This window comes from Cebus imitator, unplaced genomic scaffold (genome assembly GCF_001604975.1).
Source record: "Cebus imitator isolate Cc_AM_T3 unplaced genomic scaffold, Cebus_imitator-1.0 Scaffold572, whole genome shotgun sequence".
NCBI lineage: Eukaryota > Metazoa > Chordata > Mammalia > Primates > Cebidae > Cebus > Cebus imitator.
Window position 1 is genome coordinate 978,810 of NW_016107887.1, and position 25,180 is coordinate 1,003,989.

The 25,180-nt window shown below is 54.8% G+C and overlaps 1 protein-coding gene across 1 annotated transcript in view; it reads right to left on the reverse strand.

Annotated features, from left to right (window-relative positions):
- The window catches only part of GLI2 (GLI family zinc finger 2), a 255,617-nt gene that overhangs the window by 194,265 nt on the left and 36,172 nt on the right, over window positions 1–25,180 (reverse strand). Inside the window, exon 2 of the mRNA XM_017516078.2 lies at window positions 1,363–1,537. Coding sequence (XP_017371567.1) covers window positions 1,363–1,507 — 145 coding nt within the window. The 5' untranslated portion in view covers window positions 1,508–1,537. The remainder of the gene's footprint in view (window positions 1–1,362; window positions 1,538–25,180) is intronic.

Below are 25,180 nucleotides of genomic sequence, written 5' to 3' on the forward strand. Positions count from 1 at the left end.
ATAATGACCTCCCACTTAGAATCACAGGAAAAATAAAAGTAAAGATAGTAACAGGCACTGCAAGCCCTCAAGTCCACTCAGAAACACGCACTTTTTTTTTTTTTGAGATGGAGTCTTGCTCTGGAGTGCAGCGGCGCCAATCTCGGCTCACCTCAACCTCTACCTCCCAGGTTCAAGTAATTCTCCTGCCTCAGCCTCCCGAGTAGCTGGGATTACAGACACGTGCCACCATGCCTAGCTAATTTTTTATGTTTTTAGTAGAGACAGGGTTTCACCATCTTGGCCAGGATGGTCTCGATCTCTTGACCTTGTAATCCGCCTTCCTCAGCCTCCCAAAGGGCTGGGATTACAGGCGCATGCCACCATGCCCAGCCAGAAACACCCACTTCGAAGCCCCTCTGAGGGTCTTTCCATGTTCCTGGGCTCTGGCCCCCACGTGGCCTGTGACCCAGCAGCCCCAGCATTATCTTCGCACCCAACAGAAATGTGGAAACTCAGCCCTGCCCCAACTGACTGAATCGGGGTGTGCACCAAAACAACCCCCCGCAACTGTGTACACATCAAAGCATGAGGGGCGCTGCCCGAGCACCCGCCGGAAGAAAAGGCGCGTTTTCCTCCCTGGCTGCTCTCTGAGCTGTGCCTGAGCAGTGAGAGCAACAGGGTCTGACTAAATGCACTTGAACAAAAAGGGAAGAAAAGAAATCCAAGTCTCTCCATTCCTCCGAGACAGAAATAGTTCTGTGGCCTCCAGATGGACTGCGCAGACACAGGGGAGGTCTCGCCTTCCCGCCAAACTTTCCCAACGGGATGCTGGCACGGACAGCCCAGTGGAAACCAGAGAGGCTTTCTCTTTGGGGCAGTAAAATGAGAGGCTGTGGCTCATGTAGTCTCTTTTGTTATAATTAAGTTGGCCAGAAATTCACCTAAGATAGTAAATTCTGTACCTGACCCTCTAATTAGAGCCAGAAGGCATCAGGACACAATTACTTTCCAAAATAGTTCTTGGCAGGCATGAGGCAAGGAGTTCTCTGGGCACATCTCAAATGTGCCAGCTGCACGCACCCCAGGGCTGCCTAGCAGGCACCACGCCCCTCCTCCCTCTCTCCCCTCCCAGTACTCAGGCCCCACCCGCCGCTGTCTCAGACAGCTCAGCCCCCTGGACTTGGGGTGGCCAGACCTCCTAGTAAACTCACGGGTGACCTTCATAGCGCCTGGGATTCCCGGGAGCAGCGGCGCCCTCCTCTTCGCCCTCCATAAACCCAGCATGCCTCCCCAATGACATGGGCCACCGCTCTCATTAAATCCTAACGGGCTAATGAAAAACACCCCCGCTGCCCTCCAAGTGTGCGAAACAGAAAGTACCTCCTTGGGCAGCCACCGCTGCTGCCGCTGCGGCCACCACCAGAGGAGAGGCCTTTTTGCCCGGGTCGGGGAAGCCTGCAGCCTCCAGGATCCCACTTTTGGCTTCTTGCTTCTCGGAGGCCGTGGCTGAGGCAGATGTCTCCATCTCAGCCGCTCATCGTCCTGGGTGGTAACCCTAAGAGAGAAGACAAAGACACTCACCAACACTGCGCCCAAACCCAGCCGGGAAACGCCGGCCGAGATTCACACTGCCGCTCGCTCCTCAAGCAACCAACTTCATTCTAATTCTCTTATAATTGGGAAGGAGGGTTTAATTAATTTTGAGAATTATGAGTCCTGTGATTCGTCTGGTCTTCTGAACGACCTCATGGACAACTGCAGGGCGTTTTCATCATCTTTTACCCAGATTTCAAAAATCTAAGTAACAAGTTCCTACTGCTATGAGCGGCGGGTAGCCTCTGATGAGGGAAATAAAGTCACAAATAATGACTCTGTCTGTGAATCATCGAGAAAATAAAAGCAAATATAGTGACAATGACCTAGAGGTCCTCAGAGAAAGGCCCTCGTTTTCAGGTCGCTTCCCTGCTCACCAGACTCTCTCATTTACTCATTTCATGTTGGCTCATTGCTTCGCCCACTCATTCAATAAATGTCCAAACTTGATTGACTCACACACACTCAGTCAACATATTTGTAAGCCCCTAGTATGCACTGGGCATCACACCTGTACTGTGGCCTCCACTGGTGCTGAAGATACAATATGTGGAGTTTACATTCTCCTTGAAGACAAATGGGGGGGAAATAAATGTAGATTTAATTTCAGTGAGTAGGAGGTGGCTCAGAAAAAGAAAGCAGGGCAGCAGGACAGAGAGGGTGGCAGGGACGCAGCAGGGCAGCACTGCCAGGCCTCTCTGGGGCAGGGATGGGATGCCTGCGGGGCCACTCCACTGCAGCCGGAGGACAAAGGCAGGAGCCCAGGACAGTGTGGGAGAAGGCTGGCTTCTTTGAGTGGTAGCCAGAAGGGAGGTGCAGGCATCATTGGGTTTTGAGGAGGAGCAAGGCAAGATTGACTCCTGGTGTAAAGGGATCACTCCACTGTTGAGCAGAGAGCAGGCTTTTGCGGGGAGAGGGGGCTACTGTAGTAACCCAGGGAGAGACGATGGTGGTTTGGGTTAAGCAGGTGGTGGTGGAGCTGGTGCAGCATGGACATGCTTTGATGGCAGAGTCGACAGGCCGGGCTGCAGGCTGGATAAGGAGGGAGGCAAAACGGCTATGACCGAGAGAGGAGCACCCAGTGGGCTTCGGGGCACAGGACACTTCCGTCTCCAGCTGGGTGGTGGGACAGAGCAGCCTTTGGATCAGATACTACAGAGGAGAAATCTGAAAGTCACATGTTTTAAAGAAGGGTGGTGTGGAAGATGGCTGGCATTTTTGGCTGGGCACCTAGAGGAGTGGGGCAGAAAGGTTATGGGCAGCTGCATGAAGTAGGAGACGGCAGCGGGGAGCTGAAGCCTGTTGGGAACACAGGTCTGCAGCTCAGAAGCACCAGAGGCAGGGACTGGGGACCCAGCAGCCCCTGGGCCAGATCCCCAAGTGGGAGGGTGGACAGGGAGACGAAAAAGTTCCAGCACTGAGATGGGGGAAAGGAGCAGACACCAGCCAAGGAGAGAGAGGAGGAATGGAGGTGGCAGTGGGGAGAGGAAGGCAGAGGAGGGAAAAACAAACAGGAGAGTGTCTGGTCCTGGAAGCCAACCAAAGAAACACTTTCTCAGCCACTGAGAGCTGGAGATGAGGCCAGCATGGCTACCAGGGCCTGGTGCGGGCAGGGAGAGGGCTGGAAGACAGTAGAAACTGACGCACAAGCAATTCTGCCAGGAAGTTTTGCTATCAGAGAACCAGAGAGATAGGGACACGACCAGAGGAGGTGTGGAGGCCACAAGGTTGGGGGATTCTGTATATGGAAGGACACAGGTGGGGGCTCACATGGCTGTGGGCAGGGTCCTGCAGAGAGTGTGGGGACCAGGGTCGCAGTGTGCAGACACCAGCGGTCACTCCAGGGCCCTCAGCTACATCCACGTCAGTAGGCCCTAGAACTTTTCTGGCTTTCTTTTGAGACACAGTCTTACTCTGTCACCTAAGCTGGAGTGCAGTGGTATGATCTCAGCTCATTACAACCTCCACCTCCCAGGTTCAAACGATTCTTATGTCTCAGCCTCCCAAGTAGCTGGGATTACAGGCGTGCACCACCACGCTGGGCTAAATTTTGTATTTTTAGTAGAGATAGGGTTTCACCATGTTGGCCAGGCTGGTCTTGAACTCCTGGCCTCAAGTGATCCACCTGCCTCGGACTCCCAAAGTGCTGGGATTACAGATGTGAGCCAACGAGCCCAGCCAAGAATTTTTCTTAAGAGACAGGGTCTCTCCTGTCACCTAGGCTGGAGTGCAGTGGTGCAATCGAAGCTCACTGCAGCCTCAAACTCCCAAACTCAAGTGATCTTCCCGCCTCAGCTGGAACTACAAATGCGCATTACCACACTTGGCCTAGAATTTTATTTTTTAAATCCACACAATACTCCCACATCTTTTTAAATAGAAACATAGAAGAGTACACAGGAACAATGGAGAGGCCCCATGAAGGATGTCCACAGCTCCTGGCTTGTCTGCACACACCAGCCTGGCCAGTTTCCACAATCTTTCAAAACTCCCTGCCCAGAAAGCCCAAGAAAGTCAAGTAGATAGGAGAGAGAAAAATCTTGCTGGTGAGTCAGGGGCCTCCTTTTGGCCTAGAAATTCAGGGATTGCTGCCTGCTCTTTTAAGCCCACTTTAAGATCTGCCCCTTAAGATTCTAGCTATCTGAATGGCCCACCAGCAGCATACACTGGTCCGTGCCTGCTGCTCCTCTGCGCCTTACCTGGTCACAGGTAACAACCACAGCAGCCACCTGAGCTGCAAACTTGAGCACCTTCCTCCTCTCCTCCCCACACACATGAAGACTGTGAGCCCCATCACTGCACCCCACACCCCCCACACCCGCACGCCTGGCTACTCTGTGCCAGGTGTTCTTTCCCTCTGGGTCCTGGCACTTTTCACACCTCTGGTCCCCTCCAGATCATCCCCTATGCTTCTGCCAGGCACTATCCCAAAAATCACACCTCACTCCATCTCTCCCCTGCTGAGCCCCTTGGCCTTCAGGTAAAGTCTTCCCATGTCTACCCACAGCCTCCTCTCCCCTCCAGCTCCCTGGCTGCCTGACCCTCCTTAACAGGAATAATGGGCTCTGACCTTGCACACAGCCAGGCCTCCGCCCAAGCTATGCCACCCACTGGAAACTCTTCACCTTTCTGTGTTTGACGAACTCTTACTCTTCCTTCAAAATGCCACTCAGATGTCACCTCCTCCTGGAAGCCCCCCTTGCCCCTGCAGCCCATGGTTGGAGCCCTGAAGCAGTCAGAGCAAGTCCCTACTCAACACCCCTGTACTACATTCATCACCTCCAGACCAGGAGCTGTTCAGCACAGCATTCCCATAGCCACGCTCAGCCCAAGTTTGCAGCAAGAAGGCTCCATCCATGAAGGACAGACCCTCACCAGACACGGAATCTGTCAGAGCCTCGATCTTGGATCTCCCAGGTCTAGAAGTGTGAGAAGTAAATTTCCACTGCTCCTAAAGTACCCAGCCTACGGCATTTTGCCATAGAGGCCCAAACCGATCAGACAGCAGCTGCAGCTTCCTCATGGCAATCCCATCTATTGACATCGGCACAGCGGATGTCATCACCAATTCTTACAGGGGAGGAAGCTGAGGCTCTCATGGAGAGTGAGCTGCCCCAGGCTGCTCCCCAGGGAGGCACAGGGCCAGGCCTACAGCCTGATCCTCCAGCCGATATGCTGCCTCAGACCTTAGGGTGTGGTGGCTTCAGAAACAGGGTGAACGCAGTGCGGGAGGAGGGGCACATATTCAGATGCCCACCTCCCAGACTGCTGCTCAGGGAAAGGACGTGCACACAGACACACCTGAGCTTTCATGAACGCCTGTGGGGAGCAGATGCAGCAGGGGGGTTCTAGGCAGTGCCCACTGCATCCGTGGGCTCACCCTCCCACCCCTTCCCGGAGAAGAAGATAGTACACAGAGCCAAGAGGCTGTGTAAATCGCAGGAATTAGCAGGATTAGCACAATTTCTAGGTAAACACCAGGTACCCAGGGTCCCAGGCAGCCACTTTCACTCCCTAAAGCTCATCTGAGGCAGACCTGGCAGCCCCAGCGGATAGCCTCACCTCGGCCCCCAGGGGCTGCCTGGGGACAGCAGAGAGGGTCTGCCCAGGGATGGTTCCCACGGGCTCCACAGAGCTCCAGAACAAGAGGAGCTGTGAGTCACAGCACTTACCACAGGGAGGAGAAGAGTCAACTCCTCACTTCACCTTCGAAACTCACACAGCTCTGCCGCTTCCAAACAACCACAGAGGGAACAGCCACACTCTCCAGAATTCTGCTAAGGGGGTGGGAGCAGGTGCCCGGTACCCAGGGCCGGGAGAAACCCCCTGTCCATTAGGAGGTTCACCCAGGTCAGCTGCCCTCTGGGGCCTCAGCAGGGGCACTGGTGACAGCAAGAAGCTCTGGGAGCATTTCTGGACCTTCCCCTGGAGATTTGATTCCCAAAGTCTAGGCACAGGGCGGCAAGAAGAGCTTCATTTTTGTTAGTTCCACAGGTGTTTCTGACACAGAAGCAGGCATATGAAAAATAAACCAGGTGCTCCTCAGGTCCCTTCTGGCTTCCAAATAATCTACAATTTCCAGTTAAAGCGCAGGATTGTCTAACCGGATGAAAAAAATACATTTTTATCTACGCTAGCCTGGAACTGAAGCTGGTGTCTCCCTTGGGCTGCCACTGGCATGAGTGGCAGCTATGTCCACGCTCACTGCAGTGTCCCACTTACGACAGCCATTCATTAACCCCGCCGCTGGCCTTGCCCTTCAATGTGTCAGTGAAGCAGCACGTGTATTCTTGACCGCAGATGCCGTGCCTTGAACACTTGAGACATCACATCATAGCTTTCTTTCACACGCGTACGTCTTTTTGTCTATACATTTATAGCATTATTGTAGGAGTCCATGAACTTCACCTGGTTACCAAGATGCACACGGCACAGAAAAGGTTAAGAGCTCTGAGTTAAAGGACTGGCTCGAAGGATAAATTAATAATCAGAGCAGAATGAGCGAATCACCCTGAAACTGAAATCCCAGACACCCTCCCGCCACCTGGCTTCTTTGAACTCCTCTAACGAGTGACTCACAGGAATTAGAGCATTGTTCCCCAGGCAAAATCGATCTCCAGGAGAGACATGAAGCCTCGCCTCTCAGCAATCACGGCCACCGCAGAGCCACGGTGTTCTCACCTCCGCTGTGATCTCAGCAGTGTGGCATGCGTGCCCAGGACCCACACATGGGCACATATGTATGCACACTCACACGCGGGCTCACACACACAGCACACACAACATATGCCAACAAACCACATACCCGACACACACATGCACCCACACGCTCACACATGCACCCCACATGAAAGTCACAGACGTGTGCATGGGCACACACACACACAAAGTCACACATGGTCACATACACCACACATACACTCACACAGCACATATGCAGCCACACACATGTGCATACATACGAGTACATGTAGTTACCTGCAGAGGTGCCTGAACATTCATATATGCACGTATATACACACAAGGACACAGATCCAGGCAAACACATGCACGCACACTAGAGAGAAACACCTGCCCTGCCTTGATCACTGACTGATCTTTAAGATCCAGTGAGGTAAAACGTGAAGGATCCTGGAGTGAAGAGCACACTCTAGCCCAGATTAAGGGAAATCATCATTATAACCTCGTGACAGCTAAAAGGAAGCAGCAGCCTCACTGTCCAAGGCCCTGAGGACTCATCCTGTGTTCACTGGGGACAGGACACCAGTTCTTTCCTCTCCCCTCACATCAGTGTCTCTGTTGGGAAAATGACCTCAGGGACACCAGCCCAAAGCCACAATGCCAAGGCTGGCAGCCTAGGAGCAAAGGAGGGGCTCTGACACCCCAAGTCAGTCCCCACTGTCCCACCCAGACAAATTGACACTCACTGCTCCACCCTGAAGGAGATAGGGACATGGGGAACATAAAGGTTCCCCAGGACTGCTGGCATTTTACTGCCAGCAGCAAAATAATCCTATTTTAAAATATGAGTTGAATTCTCCCACAATGAGAGGTGCATGTGTGCTTGGACCAGCACAGTCTACATCTGCTCTCTGTCTTTGGCCATGTTACTTCCCCTCTCGGAGCCTCAGTTCGCTCCCCTGTGATGCAGAGTACCCTCCCTCCCAGGATGACTGGGAAGACAGCCTTCCCAGCACAGACGGTAACATGTATTACAGCAGCTGCCCCACACAGGCAGCTTCTCCCATTTTCTTCTTCTCCAAGAAAAGATCACCTGCCTGTAGGGCCCTGGGGGGACCAGCCTATGGGGTCTGGGGCCTAGGCAGCACGGGTTTCTGCCTTCTCTGTCCACCTTCCCATCACTGTACCTGAAACTGAAACCTGCCATGGCTTCACCAGGGACCAGGAGGATAACAGCACCACGAAGACCCAGAGAGCAGCACCAACAAGGATCTCCAGGACCGGGGCATTCCAGAGTGTGGAGGGGTGGACACCTGTGTCAGAGCCCTTGTCCCTGGCTCCTCCTCTTCCAGCCATCCGACACTGGGAGGGGAATCACAGCTCCCACCTGGGCTGATCCCTCCTCCGCCACTCCAGCCAGGGATTCCCACAGCCCCCAGCCCCCCACCCTGGGTCCTTTGGGGAGATGGCAAACTCAGGAGGGGAGCCCAGACCCTACAAAAGATGCTTGGACTGGTCAGGTGCAGGAAGGCAGGGCTGTGGGGTCCGGGACAGCCCCATGGCCCTCAGGCTCTACAACCTTGACCTTGGCTCCCCCAGACAGTGAGGGGGATGCAGCCCCTGGCAAGGTTATCATTGGCCCCCACGTGGTGATGTGTGTGAGGCACCAGTGCACAGCCACTGCTCCCAACAGACCCCTCTGTTTCTCCATGTACTTGGTGCATGACCCACCACCCCGCCTGGTACTCAACAGGCTGTGAGGACCATGAAGGGAGACACATCTGGAAGAAAAGAAATTGCTCTTCTGAAATCCCCTGGGACCCATGGTTCCCATGTAGACTCAGAGGAAGAAGAGTCCTCCTGAACTGCTCTGTCCTTCCTTAGACTCCCCCCTCTGCCTACGTTGTCTCTGCACTGGGAGTCCCAAGATCAGAGAAAGAGAACAAAACCTTCAAGCACATGTAGGTGTCCCGAGCAGGCCAGCTCCTCTCCTCAAGTAATCTCACCATTCACAGCAGCTACTGCTACTGGGCCAATATCTCAAACCTTGCTTAAATTTAAAATCAGAGGCCCAGAGAGGGTAAGTAACCTCCCCAAAGTCACACAGCTAAGATGCGGCAGTGCTGGTGGGCCAGTGCACATCTCCTGGATTCTAGTTTTCTATTTTTTCCATCATGGCCAAATTCTCTGCCATGTTCGAGAATGATTACAGGGGTGCCAAATGTATAAAAGCACAGCTGTAGCACACATGAAAAGAGTTGTTGAGGCAGGCACTTGTGCAGAGTGCTGCCAAGTCTGTGGCAGTATATGTTAATTGTCAAACAAGAGCACCCAGGGTCCGGGAACTGCATGAACAAAGGGAGGGAGATGCCCTTGGCCCACTCCAAGGCAAGAAAAAAAAAAAAAATGCTCCCACAGGGAGAAAACAGTAGGTGAGGCCAGACGCGGTGGCTCACGCCTGTAATCCCAGCACTTTGGGAGGCCGAGGACGGCAGACCACTTGAGGTCAGGAATTCAAGACCAGCCAGGCCAACATGGTGAAACCTCATCTCTACTAAAAGTATAAAAATTAGCCAGGCATGGTGGTGTGTACCTGTAATCCCAGCTACTCAGGAGGCTGGGGCAGGAGAATCACTTGAACCCGGGAAGTGGAGTTTGCAGTGAGCAGAGGTTTCACCACTGCACTCCAACCTGGAGACAGAGCAAGATCTCGTCTCAAAAAAAAAAAAAAGTAGGTGATAAGCCAGGTTGAAACGGAGCCATGGGGGCTGTCAGGGTCTCTGGGAAGGGCAGGCTCGGAGGAGACTGAGGTTTAGGAAGGCCTCCAGCCCCTGGGTATCTGACACGCTTCTGCAGCACAGCCTGGCCAGCCAGCACCTGCTGTCCCCACCTCTTCTAGGGGATGCAGCTCAGGGGCCTACCAGTTGGGGGTCGGGGGGCCAAAGCCCTCACCCTCCCGATATGGCCAAGGGCAGGCACCATGCAAAATCCCCAGCCTGGCAGGTGCACCTGCTTCTTTATCGCTCCTTGAATTTGTTTTTCTGAGTACAAAAGCTCCCCTAATTTGCCCAGCTCCTGGGCCTGCTGGTGTCCAGGAAAACAGATAATTAACCCTAATCACTGACTTGCTGGGCTGGAACAGGGGCCAGGAAGGGCCCCAATGGGAAATACAGGCCCCTCCAGGGGCAGCCAGCCTCCGATAAGAGTTGATGAGTATCAGGGGGGCTTTTTCCCTCTGGGAGGCTGTGGGTAAGACCTACCTCAGGGCTGACACTTGAGACGGCCTCATGATTTCCGTTTGTTTCCACTTGGGTTTACTATCTGAAAGTGGGCAGGCCTGCTCCAATCCCCACGCCTTCCTGCCAGGAACATTCTGCCTCTGCTCTACCAAGGATGCCATGCTTTAAACCCAGAAAGCTTGCTCTCACACCCTCCTTCAAGAGTCCTAGACAGAGCTAACCAACCTCTCTGTGCTGTGACTGAACTCTGACCACCCTCTGCACGTGTCAGCGGTTGGCACATTCAGCAGGAGGCCGCTGAGTGCAGACTTCAGAGAAGGAACGGCCATGCTCCCCTCCCAGCTCTACCAGGAGCTATCCACAAGAATCAACTTCTCCCTAAGCCTCGGTTTTCTCATCTGTTAAATGGGGATGAACAGCATGTCCCTCACGGGGCCTGGCATACACAGACCCAGCATTATCATCCCTGAGACCTGAGCAGTGCCAGGAGGCTACCCCACCAACAGAAGGCTCTGTGCAAGAATGGACACGACAGTCCCATCCAGACCCCCTCCTCCACCCACCCAGGCACCAGCGCCTCTACAGTCTGACGTCAAAAATCTCAGGTTGGCATCTTTTCATAATGTGCCTGTTCCACTCGGTTCTAAACTCCCACTGTCCATCACCTTCCTCCCTGGAGAGCCCTGAAGCCTGGAGGGCCAGGGTCTCTCCCTGACACCACCCGCCCAGCACCCCTGACCCAGCAGAGGGTTGGGACGTGCTCTGAGGCTGCTGCCTGCAAGGGGAACAAGGGGCCCACTGTGCAGCCGCCCTGCCAGACCCAGATATTTTAACAGCTGCTTTGTGTCTTCCTGAGGCACGATTCCTGAGTGTGGAGGAAAAACAAGGCTGAGGAGAGAACAGACTGCCCTGGGCCGGCTGCGGGCTGGGGCGAAGGCCTCTTAGGGCCCAGGGCAGCGGCAGACATCAGAAACAGACCCTGGCAGCCTGGCACACGGGAGCCACAGGCACCCAGACCCCTGCCAAAGCCCCCTTTAATCCGAGGCTGAGGAGGCAGGGAGTTGGGGGTGGGGGCGAGGACCAAGGGCCACTGAGGGTGGAAAATCCCTGCAGCAGACTCTGAAAGGGGATGAAGGACCAAAAAGGCAGTGAGTGCCCAGAGGATAGGTCTAAGTCACTGTCACAGCCCCAAGGCCCTGCATCCCAGGTTCCCTGCCCCACCCCCATTCCACCACAGTAGTGCTATCTGTGACTCTGATCACGCAGTTCCCTCTGCCTGGAATGTTAGTTCCCCAGCACCCACTGTGGCACCCCCTCAGTGAAGCCTCCCTGGGACCACCCCTGCCAGGCCAGGCAGGGGTCTGTCTTGTCTCTGTGCCTGCCGAGGTCAAGGCTCCTACCTCACTGGGTTTTCACTGCATGTTTACATGTCCGTATGCGTTATGGCCACCCTAGACACAGACACCATCGATGTTTGTTGACTGACTCAGACCAACTGAACACATAAATACTCTCAGGCACTCAAGTCTTCAAGAATCCTTTTCTTCTCCAAGCATCCCCTCCGGCTTCAATGTCCCACAAAGTCCAAGTGGCAGCTTCCAGCCCCTGAGACCTACCAGCACCCTTCAGGGAGGCCTGGGTTGGAGAAGGCATCAGGCTATCTCTTAGGTCAGAAAGGCAGTAATCGACTTCTAATGTCTACTGAAGGAGGAACACTAATCAGCTTGTACTGTCTGCCGTGGGCAGTGTTTGCCGGTACTGCATAAGAATGCCGTCCTTCCCCTACACGGTAAACCCCTTGAGAGCAAAAGATTTGCCATGCATAGTACTTAGCACTGAAGTCTATACATATTAACTGGGTGCCTGCTGGGCTATAAGCACAGCCATTTTCACGATGAATAAAAAAGTGTTTATCTCCTAAAAGCGCTTTTTGAGCACTGACACTGCTCAAAAGGGCTAGGCTATTTTCTCGGTGGAATTGCAGGCTGGGGGTGGGGGGTGTATTTTGGGGTCAGGGGAATGGTACAGGTGGCCTTTCCGGGCCCTTCCAGTTAGGACCCAAACAGCAGGGATTATGGCAGTCGAGGGAGATGTCTGCAGATCAAGGACAAATCTCACCTCTTCAAACAACGTGATCCAAGTCACAAAGGATTTCTTGAGAAAGGAGCTGGGCTGACCTGGGACCCTGCCGGGATGGCAGCACTCTCGGCAAGCTACAGGGAGAGGAGCCTCCCACTGGCCCATCACACTGCCCCTCAGAACCTGGGGATGGCTCTGACACTGGCTGAGACCTGCCCAGAGTGGTGGGGAAAGCTGCGTTTTGATTCCTCTAAGTTTGCCCTCTTATGGATCCTGGGATTGTGACGCTGCCTTGTCAGGAGCCACCCCAAGCCCAGACCATGTGTTTCTAACCCCTCCATCTTCTCCCTCTTATGCCAGAGTCTGGCACCCAGAAAGGCCTCCAGGGGTCAACTCATCCAGCCCCCTGCCCGGGCAGTGCAGCCCCCAAGCAGTCCCTTGCCAATAATGCAGAGGGGCTGTCACTGGGCCCCTTATCTGGTTTATAGCCACAACAGCTGGCTGCAGTTAACCACATCACTACCCCAGCCCAGCCTGGCAGTGCAACTCTGGGTGTGAGAGAGGCAGGCTGGACCCTCAGGGAGTACAGTGTTATGCCATGATTGGATGGAAACAGGAAATTTGGCATGTGAGGAGTGCACACACAATCCAAATGCATGGATCCGAGCCACCAGCAGCTACAAGCCAGCAATCCCCAAGGCCTGAGGTCATGTTCTCCACGGGTGGTGCTGGGCTTGGGGCAGGGGCAGGGCAGGGGTGGGAGCGCTGACTGCAGATCCAGGGTGGCAGCTCTACCTCTCAAGGCTCCAGGGTGAACCGGGCTGGCGTGTGGCCCTGGCATCTCCTGGTTTGGTCTCCTGCTCTGACTTGCCCAGCTGCAGCCCTCCCCACACCTCCCAGGTGATGCCTGCACCCAGCTCTTCTGTCTGTGCCTCTGCCAGCCTCAGCCACCGGCTTTCCTCCAAGTCTGCCAGCAACCAGCAGCCAGCACCACCCTGGCCAGAAGAACACCATTTTTTCCTTGCAATGAAGCCAATAGGAGTGCCGTGCCTTCAGCTGGAATCTTCATGATGAGGTAGGAGGTAGCTCACGTGCTAAGCTGCCCCCAGGTGAGTCTCTCTACTGCCTGGTCCGGCCTCTCCCAGGCCCTGGTCTTTCTTTGCACGCCCAGTAGGCCACAAGCCCTCAGCCACCCTCCCTCCCTCCCTCCTGGCAGCCCAAGCCAGGTGTCTGGGACCCTGGATCCAATGTGGCCTGCTTCAGCCTGGACATGCGCTGGCTCAAGGAGGCCAAGAGGGTTTGACCAGCTTCATGACTTGAGACAAGTTCGACGCTCTTCATTAGGGTGGCACAGGTTTCCTGAGGGCCTACTGTGTGCCAATCTTGAGTCGCCATCCTCAACCACAGAGGTGAGGGAAACACAGTATTACCATCCGAGAGCTCCCAGCCCAGGTGTCGGGTGGGGAGACAGGCATCAGAGGAAACAGGCCACGCCAACCCAGAATAAGTCTCCCAGCAGGGATAAGCTCTTGGGGGCTGCCAGCCTTGCTAACCTGAGGGAGTGAGGGAAGGCTTCCCAGACACAGGAATGAATGAGCGTTTTCAAAGGAAGAACAGTGCTGGTCCAGAAAGGCCTGCTAAAGCAGAGAAGACCACAGCAGATGGAGGCTGCGTCTGGGCAGCGAGCAGGAGGCAGGGCGAGTGAGGGACCCTGTGGCTCTGAGTCCTGGAAGTCAAGTGTCCAGCAGACTGGAAGGGTGTGCTCACCCCCGGGACTCCCCGCTGCCTGCAGAGTAACATTCAAACTCCTTATTAAGGCCCCCAAAGCCCCCAAGGCCTGCGTGCCCTCCCTGCCTCCTTAGCCTCACTTGCCACCAACTCAGGACCTGCCTTTTATATTATTTTTAGAAGCCTGCAACTCCCAGACACTGCCTGTCAGATCTTTGCGCACATGCTCTTCCCCCTCAAAAAACACCTGTCCGATGAACTCCTAATAGCTAAGGTTGGGATCTCCTCCCCCCAGCGCACGTGTCCCAGCCCTCCTGCCCCAGGCAAGGGTCCTGATGCTCCCACATGGCCCCATATTAGCCTGGGAGACCCACAGCACAGCACTAAGTGAAGCTTCAGCTGTGTGCTTCACTGCCTGCTCTGCTGGATGGCTCAGCTCTTTGACTTTCATTCCCAGGCCCCTGGCACCCTCCTGGCACACAGTGGGCATCCAATAAGCATGCCATGAGTGAGGGCCATCAGAGTGTACTCAGTGTTCTGAAGTCAGCTGTCTCCTGGATTGCCCCTGCACGCCCCTCATGGCCACCAGTGGCTGCCACCCAGTAGATGGCTGGTAACAGATGCTTAACTGACCCCAGAGAGCCTCACAGGAAGCTGCAGCCTAGCTCATCGCTGGTATCTTAAAAGGTGCCAGTCAGATCTCATTGGCTAAACAAAAATCACCCCGACTCCCTACCTGAAATTCTACCATTGAAGAGTCACTTCTTTGAAACTTGCTAGTTTTCAAGAACAGTCTATCAAAATGCAAACAGCCCTGAAATAAGATCAGACCTTAAGTGGTTTTCAAACAAGAAGCTCCTTTCTCTAAATCGAGGTGGACAATAAGTATGGAGAGGGATGGAGGTGGAGAAGGAGGAAAGCAAGGTGCCAAAAACTCTGTGCTGCCAGCTGTCCTTGGCTGTTAGTGCCAAGGACACACCCTACTGATAGAAGAAGCATGTCTCCTGCTTGTTCCTGCACTTCATGGCTTCTTGGCATGACACCATGTGCAGAATTCAGTGCCTTTGCAGTGTGCTGCTTGCTCTTCCCCACGCCCCTATCCCCGCTTTTGATGACGCTCTCCAAGACACAATCAATCAAGTGTCTTTTGTTCCCGTGGCCTTTTGAAGGCTTCCGGAGAGGAAATGAGAATGTTCTTTAAAGCCCGGTCTACAGGGAGCCGGCAAATCCAATCATGGTTCCCTACAGGCCCCCACTGTGGCCTGGCTTTGTCTCAAGTCATGGAGCTGGTCTTTGTGGCACCCTGGCTTTGTGAGACCTGAGACCGCGTGCCACAGGTGGGCTTGGCTCTAGGCTCCTGGGCCAGGACTCTCCCTGGAAAAATGCTCAAGGATCTCCCAGCCCGTGTGGAAGGCCAGGGTGCCACATGAGATTTCCTTGCGCCAGAGAGTCCTGCAAGATGGCAAGAAGCTGCAGAGGAGGTGACAGGTTTCGGTGTCTCTTGGTCATGAGACTGCTAACCAAGGTCACTACTGGGAGCCAGGTCCCCTGCCCCACAGCTGATGACTGTGAAGCTGTAGGCCCCAAATTTAGGTTTGCACATGGAAGAGGCACTCTAGGGTTTCTCCTAAGCCTGCATCCCATACCTCTTTGTACAATGTCCCCACCCCAGCAAGTCCTTTCAATCAATGGCCCACTGATAGGACAGTCGGCCAAGCAAGCCCGCCGGGCAGGGGAGCCTCGTGGAGGTCCCAGGGATTGTAAGAGAGCCTGCAGTCAACCTCCTGTCCCACACAGGAGTCCTCTACAGCAGCAGTTCTCAACTGAGAGTGAATTTGCCACCAGGGGACATTTGGCAACGTCTGGAGACATTTTTGACTGTCTCCAAATTGTGCTAGCGGCGGCCAGTGGGTTGAGACCAGGGATGCTAGTAGATAACCTGCAGTGACCAGGACAGTCCCCACAACAGAGAATTATGCAGCCAGAATGTCCATGATGCCAAAGTTAAGAAACCCTGACCCAGAGTATTCCAGGCATTGTCATCCAGGATCTGAGCAAATATCCTCCCAGGGATGGCGATGTCACTGCCTTAGCTATAAAGAGCAGTGATGAGCACTGCATCTAAAGCCTGGTCAGCCTCTTGCTGCGAACTGTGGGAAACTGACTCAGCTTCTCCACACCTCGGTATCTTTTCATGGAAAATGGAGCCAACGATTTGATGTTCCAGGATTGCTATGAATGAGTTCATGGTGAAAAACATGTAGTACTGCACCCCACACAGAGAAGGCACTTAAACCAAAGGACGTACATCTAGTACAAAGTTGTATATTTGTATTGGAGAATTGCACATCTCCAATACATGTGCATCAGACTGGCAAGCTCCCGGCCCCCTCCAGTTCTGCATTCCAGGCTGGAAACGACCCAGGACTGGCTCTGCCACTTACCCGCCGGGAACCCAGACGGCAGGCTTAACATCTCCAGGCCGCAGTTGGTGTGTCTGTTGCAGTGTAGTGGACAGTGATACCATCTATCGCATAGGATACCCGCCACAAGGCCACAGGCCTCCCCACCAGCCATGTCCCTCATCCCGCACCACCCTGCCTGCTGAAAACTCCCTACTCCTGCTGGGAAGGGGAGCAAATGACACACCCGCATGCTGCTGGAAAAACTCCCACATGTTCTGCCTTGAGCTGTGCTGAGCTTCTCTCTCCTTCCTTCCTCCTTCCCTCCCTGTCTTCCTCCCTTCCTTCCTCCTTTCACACTGGGCAAGGGTCCCTGCATTTCAGTGGGATGGTGGTCTCTGCTTCTCAGAAAGAAGGAGGGGAAGATGCCTGCTCCCAGGGCAGGGCAAGGCTCCCAGCCCCCAGCTGGAGCTCGGCAAGCCGACCTCCCTGGTCTCAACACATCTGCTCATCTGAATTCAAGGAGAGCCTGCCTTCCAGTTGAAGGGGGCGTGTTTCAGTGTGTGTGGCATGCCCGCCCACGTGCTCACGCCAGGCTTCCCTCTTCAGTGATAACTGCTAAGGAAGACCTGAGTAATAGATGCGTTTCTGAGAACCCAGAAACCCAAAGGCATTTATGTGCCATGAAAAAAAACACAACCTGCTGCGCTGAATCCACATTCCTTCACCATGCAGTGATGTCTACGGGGCTGAAGAAGAATGCAGGTGCTGTTTTCTTTCCCCATTTGCCTAAACACAAACACACCCGTGACACAAACGCACACTCAAATATGCACTCACACACACAGACACCCTCTGAGCTGCCACAGCTCAGACCTGCACTCTCCTGGGCTGGGAAGGAGAACAAAGCCTGGGGCTGCCCAGGAGGCAGGATGGTGGAGTGGTTAGGAGCCAAGCTGAGGGGGTCAGGCTGCCCTAGAGTCTGACCCCAGCCCTGTCTCTTGATCTGCTGTGGGCCCTTAGGCAAGGTAATTAACTTTTCTGTGCCTCAGTTTCCCCCCTGTAAATAGATAATGGACATGGTATGCCTAGAGTCTGACCCCAGCCCTGTCTCTTAATCTGCTTTGGGCCCTTGGGCAAGGTGATTAACTTTTCTGTGCCTCAGTTTCCCCCTGCAAATAGATAATGGACGTGGTTTGCCTAATACAGAGAAAGCCCTCAATAAATGTCAACCATTATGATGGCTGAACCACAAAGTCTATATCCTCTTGCTGGGCAGGGATTAGACCCAAACGCTCTGGGCAGCGGCTCCCACCTCTTGGGTGATGTTACAGGCAGATCCACCTTAGTTCCTTCTCCAGGACAGGTGTGTGGACTTTGTGGCACCTTTGCTGTCAGGTATCAGCATGCTCAACACCTACAGCTTGCAAGCCTGTCCTCAGTGGCCTGTGAGGCCAGGAACAAGCTATAGGAGGTCCTGGCCCTACTGCCCAGCACTGGCCAGGGGCCCACACACACCCTTGTTAAGACCCATTGTCAGCAGGATTTCAAAGGTCACAGCCTGCCTTAGGAGGCAGTGGGACCTGCTGGCCTTTCTAGATGGGACCTTGAAAAAACAGCTCTACCCTGCTGAGCCACAGTTTCCTCATCTGTAAAATGGAATGACGACAGTGCTAACTTCATAGGGTGGGGAGATGCCCATGTGTCTGTCTGTAAAGGTTCCACGTGAGCCAATGTGCATCAGCACTCCGGGCAGTGCGGGGTCATGACAGGGCACAGCAGATGTTACCTTGGTTTTTATTTTACATGAGAAAGGTGTGGGTATATGGGGAAGGGAAGTTTATGCCCTTCCTTCCTTGTGCTGCTCTGAGAGCCTGGCTCCTGAGACAGCCACGCTGGGGCCTCTTAACCCAAATTTTCCACTGTCCGATTTCCCCTGAAGCATCCCCGATCCCATCTGCCGGGCAAGGCTGGTGGCCCGAGTGACCAAATCAACCGAGGGTTACCCCTTTCTCTGGTTCAACCCAGCACTTCCACTGGCAAAGCCTCTTGTATTTACAAGCCAACCTGGTGGCTTCCCTGTCGCAGCTTCTAGAGCAAGACAAGCAGGCCAGAGGCCATGGGTGTGCTGGGTTCTCCAGCACTTACCTGGCCGTGTGGAAGCTCTCTGTGCCCTGCCCACCTGGACAGGCCCCCAGACTGCTGTCTGTCCCCTGAGCACAGACAGCTAGACAGGTCCTAAGGTGACTTCACCCCATCTCACCCCACCAGTCACATGTGGAATCTGAAGCTCCTGCCTGCCCCAGAACTTGGGCACGGTACCTGCCCGCGCCATTCACACACCCCGTCACACAGTCTTGGGCCACATCACCTGCCCTGGGAACCTGGCAGGTAACCCACCGTACTCCCTAATTGTTTTCTCTGGCTGTGTGTGGGTGATGGCATGAACTGCAGGGACTGAATGAGGGCTGACGATGGGGGCACTTTGAGTCACAGGAAAAGAGGGACGCTGTGAGGAGCTAGCCTCGAGGTGAGATACAAAGAAGAGGAGGAGGAGCCGGCCAGGAAGCCCAGGGATGCCAAGGACTTGGGCATCTCACAACACAGGGCAGAGAGTTGGGAGTGGGGAGGTCAGGACAACCCCGCCAGCCTCCACTTCCTTGGCCATCAGCTGTGGGGACTGCAAGTCTTCAGCAGCAGAGCTCATCAGTTAGGTGGCAGCGGCTCTGTTTACAGTGGGTGCTGGGCCACCTTCCCTCCTCCAAACCAAACAGGTCCTGCCCATCACAACCATGCCGAGTCAGCAGCACGCTGCCAACCCCATGTTCGACGCCAGCACAGCTGGGCCCAGCCGGGTGGGGGCTGCCTCCTCCCCACGGCCCCCCAGCAACTTCTATACCCCAGTGAGTCTCCATGCTCCCACCCTGACCACACTGGGCTCTGCACCCCAGCCTGGGCTCCAGTGGCCCAAGTTTACACTCCAGATGCAAGTCCTCAATGGCCAAGTCTCAGGTGGCAGAGACCCTGGGCCACTCATCACTGTCCCTCCAAACAGGGAGCTCCCCAGAGGCAATGTCTGCTGAGACACGCCAAGCTTTCCTCCAACTGCTGCTGTGCCTGCCTGCCTCCCTCCTCCCTGCCTCCCTCCTCCCTGCCTCTCTCCTCCGTCTCCCTCCTCCCTGCCCTCCTCCTCCCTGCCTCTCTCCTCCGTCTCCCTCCTCCCTGCCTCCCTCCTCCCTGCCTCCCTCCTCTCTGCCTCCCTCCTCCCTGCCTCCCTCCTCCCTGCCTCTCTCCTCCGTCCCTCCCTCCTCCCTGCCTCGCTCCTCCCTGCCTTGCTCCTCCCCAGGCTGTGTGGGCACACATGTCAGGTCTGCCCCTACATGCAGGGTCCCAGCCCCTAAGCCTGCAGCCCAAGGCTTGGGCAAAGGGCACTGGAAACAGGAAGTGGTGCCACCTCCTCCCTGTCCCTCATCTTGTTCAGACATGCCTCACCCACACACACGCCCACTCCATCTGCCACACTCACTCATACACGGCTTCTCACAGGTCTCCTTGGACTCACAGGAACTCACACTCTCACCCTCACACACACATGTAGACTCAAACTTACACAGCATACACACGCTGACATACACCGGCTCATGCTTACACACACCTGTACACTATCACACACATGCATTGTCATATGTTCCCATAAAGACACACTCTCGTTCACACTCACATTCACCCACTCACACATCATACACACAATCAGCTGCACAGGCTCAAAAAGCTGTGCATCCACTCACACACGTGTGTGCACAGCTCCACTGACAGCACTGCCCCCCATGTGAGGTGCCCACCTCTCACTGCTGAGGAGGCGGCAGGTGGGTCCTTCTGGAGACAGGAGCTCCCAGCTGTGGGAGGAGGGAGTTTGTGGGTGGGAGAGGCCCTGGCCCAGGGCTCCCCATGCAGTCCCCCGGGCCCCCTGCCCGCTGCACTCACAGGCTGGCTCAGAGGTGGTCCCCCCCTCACTGGAGCCTTCTCTCAAGCCCCCACTCAGCCTCTGGCTCCTCTTGGGAGAATGCCGGCTAGGATGCCCCCACCCCGGCTCAGCCCCAGACCTCCATAGCCCCCACCCAGTTGCTTCCTCTGCCCTCACAGCCTCACAGGGAAAGCTGGACTGGAGAACCAGGGCCAGGGATAGTCCAGGGTCCTGGGTCTTGGCAAGGGCCTCCAGCATCCTACCCTCCTACTGCCATGACCCCAGCTTCACAGAATAGGATCTGGGTGCAAAGGCTGGGAAATAGCTGACAGTGTGCCCCCCCACCAGAGGAAGCAAAGGTCTTGGGCAAGCACTGCCAATTCCCCTGCCAATGTAGTCATGCAGCAGGGCCTGGGGCAATAGGGTCTGGTGAAGACTGTGGCAAACTGGAGCACACAGGCCCGGTGAAAAGCAGGCAGCTGCTGCTCCCCACAAGCCAGCTCTTCCCACATAAGGATGAGGGCCCAGTAAACCAAACCCAAGGCTCACTGTGGTGCCCCCAACCAACCAGACCCCACTCCACCGCCCAAGCAAACGTGTCTCGGGCAAGGGAGGGGCTCGAGGCAGAGGGAGGGCTAGGAGTCTACTGGAAACCCAGAAGAAAAATATGTGCCACGCAGCCACCAGACACTCCGGAGCAAGCAGGCAAGCCAGACGCAGCACACCCCGGGCCTAGCCTCCCCTTGGAAGCCGACGGACTGGAAGGAGTCAGGCATGGAATCACACAGAACTGGATTCCAAAGCTAACGGAGCCTCTTACAAGCGGTGCAACCCAACCTCTCTGAGCCTCAGTTTCCCATCTAGAAAGCAGGAACATATGACTCGTGCGGGGAAGATGAAATGTGTCAGTACGCGTCAAGGCCCAGCCCAGAAGGTGCTCAATCCTATCGCCTCCCGCCATCCCATCCCTCGCCTGCCCAGGCACCTGATAGGGGTGGCCCCGGCTCAGGAGCTGCCCTCCCTGGAAAAACAGCATCCAGTTCAGAAGGCTAGCTGGGGCCCTGCCTGGCTGATGGGATCATCCTAGGCCCTGGCAGGCTAGGCCCTGGAGAGGGATTTGTGCCAGCCAGGGCAAGAGCGTCAGAGGAGGCCTGGGAATGGGAGCCCAGGGGAAGGCCGGGTTTGCCACTCCTTGGCTGGAAAGCCTCCTGCCCATCCCCTGTGCCCCTGTATGACATGGCATATGGGGTCTGCCAGCCTCACATTCCCCCAGAGGAAGGCTCCACTTCCCACCTTACAGGTGAGGAGGATCTGAAGGATGCCCACCTTCATACTCCAAACCCAAGTCCACAGGGCATTCCAGACCCCAGGCTCTCTCCAGCGCTTTGCTCTTCTGTCTTGGAGGATCAGGTTTTTTAACTAGAAAGGCTATTCCGTAAGCAAGCAAACCAGGGGCCCTTAATTACTCTGGGGGCTACTCTCGCTAGTGAGAACCCTTCGGCGCTCTGCTGAGAGGTGCATGGGGAAGCAAAATGCCTTCACCCCGAGGCAGGCACTGGGGATGGGGGGCTCTTCCAAACGCCGGGAAGGGCGTCTCGCCACCTCCGCAGCACTAGCATGCTGTTCGCATCAGAAGCCATCCAGCAGCACATGTGAGACCACCACCGACGACCCCCGATGGACACCACTGAACGGCACCGGGAGAGGTGAGGCTACATAAATAACACACTCGTCACGAAGCATAATTATTAAATGTTGTCATTTCGGAAGAAAATTAATTAGCAATAGCTGTAGCTGTCTTGTGTCTGCTTAAGCAGCGTGCATCTCAATTAAAATTTAATTGCCACAGCTTCAATCACAGCAGGTTAAATGGCTTAAAATGCTGAGCGGGCCCATATCTGCACAAAGCTTAAATTAGTGTGGAGTGGAGGAGCTGTCACAGAAGGGAAGGTGACAGGCAGGAGAGGGGGCAGGACAGCAAGGTCCCGGCATGCCTATGTCCCTATGTCGGCCAGTCCTGGCAAGGGGCAGCATTTCCAAGTATAGAGATGGACACGGAGGATGGTTCCTGGACCACCTACACAGACTAGTTCTTGAGAAAAGAGATGTTAAGGCTGGTGTGAGTCTGGTGGGCTCTCATGGGAACCTGGGCTTTGGGCAGGGGGGCACATCACAGAATAGGATCTGGGGTACAAAGGCTGGCAAACAGCTGACGGTGTGCCCCTCACCAGAGGAATCAAAGGTCCTGGGCAAGGACTGCCAATTCCCCTGCCAATGGAGTCATGCAGCAGGGCCTGCAGGCCTGGGGCAATAGGGAGTGGTGAGGACTGTGGCAAACTGGAGCACACAGGCCCTGTGAAAAGCAGGCAGCTGCTGCTCCTCTCCAGCCAGCTCTTCCCACATAAGGATGAGGGCCCAGTAAACCAAAACCTCCATTTTCCCACATTTTAAAACAGCCTGGTGATAGCCAGGCCATGAGTTATCAATTATCCACTTCTTGTCTAGAAATTTGTGCAAATAAATACAATCAAAAAGGCATCACCCTAGATAGCAGATGAGTGGCTGCCAGGGCTGGGGAGTGACTGCTAATGGGTATTGGGTTTTTGGGGGGGTGATACAAATGTTTGGAACATTCAGACAGTGGTGATAGTGGTTAGACAGTGGTGGTGGTTGTGTCCAGCTTTGTTAATATCCTAAAAACCACTTAATTGTATACTTCAAGAAGGTGAAATTTATGGTATGTGAATTACCTCTCAATAAAGCAATTATTTACCAAAAAAAGCAGGGAGGGGGCGCAGTCTTTACCTCAAATGCAGCCACAGCTGCCAGATTTCCCAGCAGAGCATCTTTCGCATGTACTTGTCATCAGGGAACGAAGGACCCAGTTCAGCCAGGCTCTGGGCTGAGATCTGGACAGACGGCAGGCAGCTGTATCCACATTGCCTCTGACACAGTTCTAAATCCTCACATCCTATCAGGGTGTCTGCTCCTCACCTTAAAATTGGGCTGCTTGTAAGTAAAGGGTGGTGGATGATGGGAGGGAAGGAAGAAAGGAGGGAGGAAGCCAGAGAGGGAGGGAGGGAGGGAGGGGGGGAGAAAGGGAGAGAATGAAGGGAGGGAGAGAAGAAAAAAAGGGAGGGAGGGAGGAAGTGGAGGGAGGGAGAGAAGGAAGGAAGGAGGGAAGGAAGAAGGGAAGGAGGGAGGGAGGGAGAGAAGGGAGGGAGGCGGAAGGAGGGAAAGAAGGGAAGGAAGGAAAGAGGAAGGAAGGAAGGAAGAAAGGAAGGAAGGGAAGAAGGAAGGAAGGAAAGAAGGAAGGGAGGGAGGGGGGAGAAAGGGCAGGAATGAAGGGAGGGAGAGAAGAAAGAAAGGGAGGAAGTGGAGGGAGGGAGGGAGGGAAGGAAGGAAGGAGGGAAGGAAGAAGGGAAGGAGGGAGGGAGGGAGGGAAGGGAGGAGGGAAGGAGGAAAGGAGGGAAGGAGGGAAGGAGAAAAGGAGGGAAGGAGAGAAGGAGGGAGAGAGGGAGGGAAGGAAGAAGGGAGGGAGGAAAGGAAGGAAGGAGGGAGGAAAGGAAGGAGAGAGGGAGAGAGGGAGGGAGGGAGGGAGGGAGGGAGGGAGGGAGGGAGGGAAGGGAGAAGGGGAAAGGGGGAGGAAGTCCCCATGGCCAGGAGGCCCAATCCAGCAAGCTCCTAATGAGCCTCCAACACCACCCAAGCACGTCTCCCCCTCCATGAAGGGGCCTGGCTGAACTCATCATCCTGCTCCACTTTGAGCCCCAAGGCCGTGCCACTCCTGCTGTCCCAATCACTTCCCTCACCCCACAGCCAACTGGGGGCTACCTGAAGGCAGCTGCTGTGCTGCCACTGTGCCCAAGCACACAGCAGATGGGCAGGGCCTCTCATCCTTCTTCAGCACCAACCAATCCGCAGCTTGGCACAGCTGGCAGCCACATACAGCAGGGGGTTGGTACGGCATCCAGAAGCACAGACAAGGCCCACATCACATGTCAGGCTGAAGCCTGAATGAGGAGCCCCCAACGCTTTCCCATCCCTTCCCGGGCTGTCACAGCAGGTGACAGGATGTCACACAGAATGTGCAGGATTCTTCCCCCACATCCTGCAGGGCTTGCCTTTCCTCTTTCAGAAAAGTAGAGCCTCAGAATGCCATCCCCACCAGGAATAGGGACCAACCTCCTACCCAGTCCTGATGCCACAGGCCTGCGGTCTAAGACGGGTTCTTTCTCCCCTTTCTCCCCAAAAGACTTATGCAGAACTTAACAAACTTTTCACTCTGACCCACTTGTTACATCTACTCCACAGAGACCTCAAAAGAGCTGTCACCACAAAGTTGTTTGTCACAGGAAAACATACTGTCAAAATAGTGGAAACAACTTCAAATGACCCAAAGTAAGGGGCTGGTTAAGCAATCACAGCATGTCCACACAATGGGACATTAGTCATTGAAAGCAATATGTACACACTGATATAATAACATGGGAAGGGCTTATGCTAAAACATCAAGAACCCCAGGTGCAAAGCTGCAAGCCCAGGAGGCTGTCCTGACGGTGGCCGAATGCTGGAGAAGCGGCCCCGGAAGGAAATGCGCCTCTCACCGGCATGGCTGCTGAAGAACAGCATGGTCAGTGGCTTTTTTCTTCTTCATCTGTTTTCCTGAACTTTCCACATTATTACCTTCAGCATGAATTGTTTGTTTATAATTATTAGAAACATACTCTAAGGCTGGGCGCAGTGGCTCACGCCTGTAATCCCAGCACTTTGGGAGGCCGAGGTGAGTGGATCTCAAGGTCGGGAGTTTGATGCCAGCCTGGCCAACACAGAGAAACCCCATCTCTACCACAAACACAAAAATGAGCTGGGTGGGGTGGCAGATGCCTGTAATCCCAGCTACTCAGGAGGCTGAGGTAGGAGAATGGCTTGAACCTGGGAGGTTACAGGGAGCCAAGATCATGCCATTGCACTCCAGCCTGGGCAACAGAGCAAGACTCCATCTCAAAAAA